Source organism: Thermobia domestica, chromosome 10 (genome assembly GCF_964235325.1).
Source record: "Thermobia domestica chromosome 10, izTheDome1.hap1.1, whole genome shotgun sequence".
NCBI classification, from domain to species: Eukaryota; Metazoa; Arthropoda; class Insecta; order Zygentoma; family Lepismatidae; genus Thermobia; species Thermobia domestica.
Genome location: NC_137463.1, coordinates 189,767,921 through 189,776,951, shown reverse-complemented (window position 1 = coordinate 189,776,951; position 9,031 = coordinate 189,767,921). Strand labels below are relative to the sequence as shown.

The window sequence follows — 9,031 nt, the reverse complement described above, 5'->3', positions numbered from 1 at the left end:
TTACCTGAGCAGTTTCTCGATATAACGCCTCTTGAAAAATGTAAAATTTTCAATGCCTTGCAAGTTGATAATTATTTATTCGAAATACGTCATATCATGACTTTAATATTTTACATTAAGGTACTTCAAATGTGCACTGCCCCTTCCGTCTCACTCGCGTTTTTACTTTTGGAAGAACTTCCGAAGTTCAGATGTTTCTCAATGTTTGTGATACTGTAGCACGCTTACTTTTTAACACTAAATAATAATTATGGTGTTGTAAGTTTTCGTTTAACATGTAGCTTTGATATAAGTAATATTCTGAAGTAGTACCATTCAAAAAAATACAACCTCATGCTGAGTTGGCACCATTGTTTAATTGGTGGTATTGCAGATTAAGTCAAAAATGTATCCGTGTCTATATTTATTATTTAAAAGTTTCAAGACAAATGACCCATTCTGTATATACAGGGTGTTACATAAATGTGTCACAATATTTTGGGAACAGCTTCCTCATATAAAAAAAATGAAATGAAATTTTTCAGTTTCACGTCCCACGTTTATGCCAATTAGGCTAAAGGAGACGGTGATTATGAGAAATGAATGAAATGGTGGAATGAAGAAAGTGGGAGGTACCGGGAGAACCCCGAGAAAACCCACGAGCACGGTGTTTGTCCACCACAGTCCACACGGCGCGAGCTTGAATCGAACCAGTCACCCGAAGCACCGGAGGTGAACGCTTTACCACTGAGCCACCGCGCCCCCTCCTCACATCAAAGTAAGAAAAAAGTTCATATGGACCTGTGCTCAAAAATGGATAGTTTCGGAGTTATAGGGTGCCAAAAACATGAAATAAATGAACTTTAAAATTGCATAGCTTCACTACTATGGGACCAGGCCCGTATCCAGGGGGGGGGCTAAAATTTTCACAGTAGGCTTCCAAATGAACTATAACATGGTTGGGTCGGGCCCCTAACTTCGGCCGGCCTCCCCCTACATTTTTGGGCTGGCTACCGGCCTGTATGGGACCTATCGTAGTCAGGTTAAGACAATACTGCGGAACTGGTATATGAACTATCTAAATATCCATGTTTAAGAATGCTCCAGTACTTGCACACAAATTGTTTGAGAGGTAGTTGGAGAGAGATCAAGTACTCCCGAACAGCCTCTCTAAAAATGATTGTGCAAGTACCATAGGTTCTGAAAGGTGGATATTTGGATAGTTCACATACTGGTTCCTCAGTGATGTCTTGGCCCGACTACGATAGTTTCCATAGTAGTGGAACTATAAACTTTTAGTTTACTTACTTCACGTTTTCGGCACCCTATAACTCCGAAACTATCCACTTTTGAGCACAGGTCCATATGAACTTTTTTTCTTGTTTTAATCTGCGGAATCTATTCCCAAAATATTGACATATTTATGTAACACCCTGTATAAAGTTTTTTTTTTTTAATTAATAAGGTTACAACAGAAAGATGAAAGCAGAAAAACTATTTCTCAAAATTTTTGGCCAATACAACGTTTATTATCTTATTTTGATACAATTGGTATGGTAAGTTAACCTTTATTCTTTAGCTCGCATAGAGCAAAAAATGTCTAAATCTCTCATCGACTATTAACATCAACTTTTGATGAAGTCTTATGACTCGGAATTAAATATACTAATATATTTACAGACTGAAACATGAAAACGGAAGATATAACGTACCCTGTTTTCTTTACGCCATTAGGAAAAAATAAAAATAAAAAGGAATCTATTGCACTTAGATTTTCTAATTTTTTAGATAGATGTAAAATTACCTTTGTTGCACCTTTAATATGTATAGCAAACTCACTTAATTTTTAAGTATCTTTATGATATTGAGATAAATCTCATATGTAACTTCTAATTAAAACGTTCAAGAATTTATCTCAAATTCAAACTACGAACGAATGACTCAACCATTATACTAAATTATAAAATCTTCTGAACAGACTTCAATTGACATTCAAGGCAAATAATAATTCAGTTCTTTGAAATCTTCAGAAATCTTTCGAGATCTTCATTCGAAATATTTTTCTTGTGCACGCATTGTATATGTCTAAGCAAACTAAATTTCCGAGCATATGTATTTTGCGTCACACAAAACGGGCACATTAAATTAACCATATGGGATTGCTTGTGTTGCCTAAATGACACGGGATGGTTAAACGTTTTTCCACAGTCTGAGCAGTAAAATGGGATTTTTTTCTTTGTTAAGTTCTCATTTGTGCCCGAGTACATTGGTATGGGTTGATACATATTATCATCTATGCTGTACATATCAGAGTTTTGAAGGCTACCTGAAAAAAAAGTAGAGTAAACAAGAATTAGTAATGTGTAAATATAAAATCAATATTTAATGGAAGATAAAACCAACTGCGAAAGATAAAAGAAAGGAAAAGCTATCCTATACTCGAACTCACTGATCTGGTACCCTTGATTAAGAATTTCGCGGTTTTTCTATTTCTCACACTAACAAATGCAGTGGTGGAATATTTATCATTTTCATTCGCTATATTGTCAAGAAAAAAAGGAATATTGGCTTGTGATAACAGAACGCTCCAAAGTGAAATTTTATGGTAAAATTACTTCGTTTCGAGATATTTAAGTAGTGATGTTTTTTTTAAAAATACCAGAAAATTTAACATAATATATGCACAGTATTCATACAAACTATATATGTGGCAGTTAATTTTTGGGATATAGTATACGAGAGTGCCTCATCATTTAGCGAGGACTCACGAAGTGCAGTCTTTTAAGGATTATTCATTGAGGATATAGGAACTTGAAAATGAGGTAAAAATGCGACTTTCATTTAATTACTGAGTAATATAAAATAAAATGTACGTCGGTTTGCGTTGCGTTTCGTTGTGTTTTATGGTATGCGAAGAATAATAATGTGCCCTTGTACGTAGTGTATGAGTATATGTGGGGGATTTGAAACACATCGCATGTCACGTGCACGTGGATGCTTCTTACTACTTCTAAATGTAATAAAATCATTTTTATACGTAGTGCAACAGTAGGAAGTATCCACGCGCACAGATCATGAGGCACTGTTGTATACTAGTACCCTTAATAGATTTTGCAACTACTGAAAAGTTATCTCGAAGCATGGAAAAAAATTCATGGTCTTCTAGATACGAAAAATGATAGATCAAAAACTGAACACTTGCACACATTCTGTATTCACTGGTGAATAAACGGAATCCAGGTTAGAAATAAACACTACAAGACGGTATCGTAAAGTTTTAATTATCACTAGGAAGTTAAGATAAAATGATGAAATTTTGTCAGTGCTATGTTGATTATTATTATTATTATTATTATTGTGTGTGCCAAAAGTGACCGTGGAAGATGGATGATTCACGCTCGCAATGTGATAAAGTTCCAGCATTTGAAGAGTAATAATGCCAGACAAATTCATGACAGGATGAAGGATGTGTATGACGATGATTGTCCATCTTAGGACACCACTGTAAAGTGGAAAAGGAAATTCCAAATTGGTCATATGTCCCTCACAGACTACGTAAGACCTGGAAGGCCATCCCTGACGGATGATGCGGGCACTGTGAAGAAAGTGGAATGTTTAATCGTCGAAGACAGGTGTGTAACCATTCAAATGATTATGAATGAGACTGGTCAAAGTTATGATAGTGTGTGGAAAATTATCCATGACGAACTTCATATGTCTAAGGTGATAGAAACAAGCACGGTATGACCTTTCCCAACAGATGTAGACGCTGTTAGAAGAGGATTTTTCGCTAATTATGGATGAAACGTAAATATATCAGTATGATCCGCAGACCAAAACTATGAGCATGCAGTGGAAGCATGCCGATTTCTCGCTTCCCCAAAAAGCGAAGGTGTAAAAGTCATGCTATACGTTTCTGGAGGTCCTCGCGGGGTAATCCTCACAGATTACCTTGCAAAAGGAAAAATCGTCACTGGGAAGTACTATAGCAATCTTCTGGACAAATTGCGCGCTCTGGAAACGGAACGCAGCAGCGTGCTCTGGAAAGGCGTTCTTCTCCTAGCCGACAATGCACCAGCTCATTTATCTCAAGTTGCTGTCGACAAAGCAAGGGCATGTGACTTCCAGCATCCGCCTTATTCTCCCGATCTCACACCAAGTGACTTTTTCTTGTTTCCTCAATTGAAGAATCCGTTGCGTGGTCGCCATTTTGACAACACAGATAACGTCATTCGTAAGGTGGAAAGTAGTTTAAAGCACAATGTGCAGACTTCTACAAGGACGGTATTCGTAAAGTGAAGGAACGCTGGGAGAAATGTGTAAATCTGGGTGGTGACTACATAGAGAGAGGTTAACAACTACAAATCACAACAATCCCTGTATCCTGATTTTTTTTACTATAATAATTAAAACTTTACGATACCACCTCGTATATTGTTTTACCCAGCGCAACTGACATTTCTTCTCTCTAGTTCCTTCAGTATTCCTTTTATGTAGACTCCACTCCGAAGTATTATATTTGTGTACCCATTTTGATCTTATAACTTTTATTCATGTTTCTATGCGAGAATTCATTTTCCAAAGTTTTTGGGTGTTGTTTCCGAACACCCTGTATAAGGAAAAGTAATTATTTCAACACGGTGCCTTAGAGAATTCTTCATTAATCTTGTGTACATAAGGTTAGCCGCGATAAGAATAATCGCCTTTGAACCATTTACCTGGCTAGTAAATATTTTTTAATGCATAAATTATGTTCGATGTGACGATCACGAGACCTAACGATTGTACGGAGTGTAATATTCACTATAGTTTAGTTTAGTGTAGCTTATTTTCATCCTTTCTGTACATAGAGGTTGCAGAAGACCAAGCACATAGGACACGTCAGAAAATAATACATCAAATTACAAAGATAATAATAAAAAGTAAAAAGCAAAATAAAACATTAGAAGAAAATTAGATTCCGGTTACAATCGATAACAAAATAATAGTAGCAAGAATACACCAAAATATATACTTAATTTAATAATTATACCCTAGAGATTCAGAAACGCTATAATAAGCTTTATCTACAAGAAATTTTAACACCTCATTCTTAAACACCTTTATGTTCTTAATGTTTTAAAGTGCTGGGGTAAGTGATTATACAATCTTGTACACATATACACACTATTTCTAATTGAGCTATAATTTTGTTGCCAGACATAAACATTCGTAGCTTGCCTTGTAACTGTAAAGGAATGCCAATTAGTCTTAGCAAAGATAATGCTTTTGTATATGTACAGAGATAGGAGCGTTAGAATTCTATGGAGTTGAAATATTTCTCTACAAGATGATCTTGGTTTCGAGTTAAAAATAATATGTATAGTTTTTTTTTTCTGTATGCGGAAGGTAGTACGTAGTACACTTCTGCAAAGAACGGGAAGGTGATTGTCTCGTCATACTACTTTTTCAACTTCCAGAAGAACGGATGACGCGACTCACACCAGCTTTACTAAAGATTAAACCCTTGTATTGTTTCACTATTGCAGAGTATCTATAATAGGCGAGGCTAGGCTAGGAGAGGCCATAAATCAACACATCCCATAAAGCTGTCACTTTTACCTTTATCGTTCCACGGATCGTGGTCAACTAATATTGTTATCAAGTATAGGCCCAATAGACTGAAATAGTATGACGTCACATCCTTTTCGTTGCCATGGTGATCGCCATTTTATTTTCTAAACAACAAGTAGCTTAAATACCTAAATTACCTAAATGCAAAACGAAAATAGTGATGAAGTATTTCTGAATTGCGAACATTAGACTGGATGAAATATTTATGTTTCTTTTTAAATATTTCTAATCAATGAAACTAAAAAAACATCAGAGAAATGGAAAAAGAAAGAGTAAACAAATGTACTCATCTTGTTCATAATCAGATATTAACAAACAATTCTGGAAAATGTTTGATTCATTAAAAGTTTCATAACATTGGATACGTGGACAGGATTAATGTTTAACAGTTGTTAAGAATATATCCTGAACCATTCATAATTGAATGTTTTCTTATTATACTGTTTCTATGTATAAAAAAAAAAGTTGATACAGAATATAAGGAAAGATCTGACCTACGATCCGCTGATGATCCGGATTGAAAATTTCCAAAGGCGGCGGCTTCTTCTTCTTCTTGTTTTTAATATTGTAGGCACTAATATTGTGCACTTCCATGATGAAGACTGGATATAAAAAGTAAATGTCCCAATAGAATGAACATTGTTCTAAAAGATACTTTTTCTTTTTAAAAAATCGTATATTTCTACACTTTTCCTTGTGCCGACAGTTTGTCAATCTGCATGTTAGGGAGTTTATATAGTGTATAATTGCTTTTTAAGGTGAATTACATGATAATGACGTTTATATTAATTATTTGATTTCTACCTTATCACTTAGAGATGTGACGCTTTTAGAAATAAGTTCCTTAGATATTCATCTTTCTTTATGAATTTCCTTGATTTTATTCGTAGTTTCCTAAACGCATTTCCATTTTCTAAATCTGTACCCTTTCTCACCAGCTTTATTAGTCGTTAAAATATTTTATAATTGTAAATAAATTTACAGCCGTTGTCCTTGTTTGTACTAGACTTTAAAATACACCATTCGCTTCACGCGTTTGTATTAAGAAAAAAAAAAACAAAAAAAAACATGGCAATCACCATGGTAACGGAGAAGAAATGACATCACTATTTTAGTCTATTGCAGGCAGCAATGTATTGGGACACAATAGTGGTTTTCGGGAGCGCCAGTGAAAATCAACTATTTTTATCGTGGGCAACGATTTGTAATTCAGATATGAACAATTATAAAACTCCATTATTTTACTTATATTATTTCCACATATTATTTTCTGTAGTAGTAACATTTAAACCATATAATACATTGGCGCCATTTCTAAGACTTTTCTTTCTTTTCTTCTTCTTCTTCGTATTATTATTATTAAATTATACTGTGCATTAACAGAGCCGTAACTATGGGAAGGGGGGCGAACGGGCCGGTTGCCCAGGGCGCTGACGCCAAGGGGGCGCCGAACGAGCAAGAAGAAAGAAAATATGTCGGAAAAGAGTAAACGATGAGGAGCCCCGTAAAAGAATTGGCGGCCATATTAAATCAATATTGTCGATTTGCAAAGAAATACATTTGTGAAATATTTTCTTTCTCGCTTCACTCGCAACCCAAAATTTTCAATAAGAGTCACGAGTTTTTACTTATTACTTAAAGAAAGTTATTATATATGATTTGTTAATGACGATGCCATACAAAAGATGTCGATTAATGGCTTATAGTGTACGCAGGAGCGTTTTCAAAATTGGAAACGGTCAAAGTCTGAAATACGTGTTTGGCGTTGTGATGGTGATGAGTTTGCTTAGTTAATCATGCTTTTCTACCCAATCGGATTAATCAAGACGATGAGAATGAAGGTATGTATGAAAATTACAGGAGTAAACACACACACGCAAGCTGCTGTTTGCGCTGGAATGTTAAAAATGAAGGCAAACAAGGGAAATAATAACATATTCGAAATCATAGAGTAGGAGCTAAAAGGGTCAGAACTTAACCCAACGAATTTCGTCTTTTACAAAGACTAATCACCACCAGTGATATATATATTTATTTATTTCACTGACATGAAATGCTTCCAATTTGAAGGAATTTATTAGGATCATTTCTCCATCAACCAGTTGTATCGCCAAGATAAGTTTTCTGTGCATACGTATCTGTTGTGCTCTGTTTTATCTATCTACTTCTGAATTTCCGTTATATTTCACAATATATATATATATATATATATATATATATATATATATATATATATATATATATATATATATATATATATATATATATATATATACCGTAAAAGAGCTAACTAACTCTATGGCCTATGGAACCCGGAGGTTCAATGTCGCTTTCATAAAACCTCTACAATGACTTTTATCCTTACTCAACTGGATCCAGTTTCCAATTTGCATTCCTATTTCTGTGAGATCCATCTTAATATTGTCCTTCTATCTGCGTCTAGGACTTCCTAATGGACGTTTTCCGATTGGATTTCCAGTCAAAAATTTGAAAGCATTTCTACTTTCTTTCATTTCTACTCGTTACATGACCTTCCTAGATTTGATGACCCTAACAATGTTTGGTAAAGGGTATAAATTATGCAGTTCCTTGTTATGAAGTTTCCGCCATTCCCGATTGCCGTTCCTCTTCGGTCCGAATATTCGTCCCAGGATTTTATTCTCAAATACTTTCAGTTTGTGTTCTTTCCTTAACGTAAGCGACTATGTTTCGCAACAATACAGAACAACAGGCATGATTACTGTTCTATATATTTTGATCTTCAAATACCTCGACAGAATTCGCGACGACAAAAGATAATAACACGAATTACCTTCTTTTAGTCGACATTTAATTTCTTCGTGGATATGATTTTGGTTTGTTAATATTGATCCTAGATACCTGAAAGTATCAACTTTATAGAAAATATTATTTGATACTTTGATCCATCCAAAATTTGCAGTATTACTACACCAGCTAATTTCCATGTATTTAGTTCTTTCTGCATTTACTTCTAAACCTGCAAGCATTTAAATAATATCTCTACATTTCTTTCTATTGTTCTCCTATCACCTATCAGACATCATCAGCATACACCATAACTTGGTGAATACCATTCGGCTCTAGGCCCTGGTTGCTATTTTTTATTTTCCTTTCAGCGTACTCCAGAATATAGTTGAATAATAATGTCGACAACGCATCTTCTTGTTTCAGGCCATTCTTGCCGAAGAAGCTAGTGGACAAGAATTTTCCTACTCGGACTTTACTTTGGGATTCGTTTAAACATCTTAATTAATCTAACTAGTTTTTTCGGTATTCCAAATTCTGCAAGAATGTTGTATATTTATCTCCTAATAGAATCGTAAGCCTTTCTAAAGTCAATAAATAATTGATGTACCGGGGTGTTGTATTAACATTTCTTTTCGAGTATTTGACGAATGGCGAATATCTTGTCCATAGT

The 9,031-nt window shown here is 34.8% G+C and overlaps 1 protein-coding gene across 3 annotated transcripts in view; it reads right to left on the bottom strand.

Annotated features, from left to right (window-relative positions):
- Positions 1-1,751: 1,751 nt before the first annotated feature.
- LOC145662895 (uncharacterized) overlaps positions 1,752-9,031 on the bottom strand; it is a 246,747-nt gene continuing 239,467 nt past the window's right edge. Inside the window, exon 5 of one of the 3 annotated variants that reach the window (XM_081728880.1) lies at positions 1,752-2,305. In XM_081728880.1, coding sequence (XP_081585006.1) covers positions 1,989-2,305 — 317 coding nt within the window. In that variant the 3' untranslated portion in view covers positions 1,752-1,988. The remainder of the gene's footprint in view (positions 2,306-9,031) is intronic. The other 2 variants (XM_081728879.1, XM_081728878.1) reach the window with 2 other exon arrangements.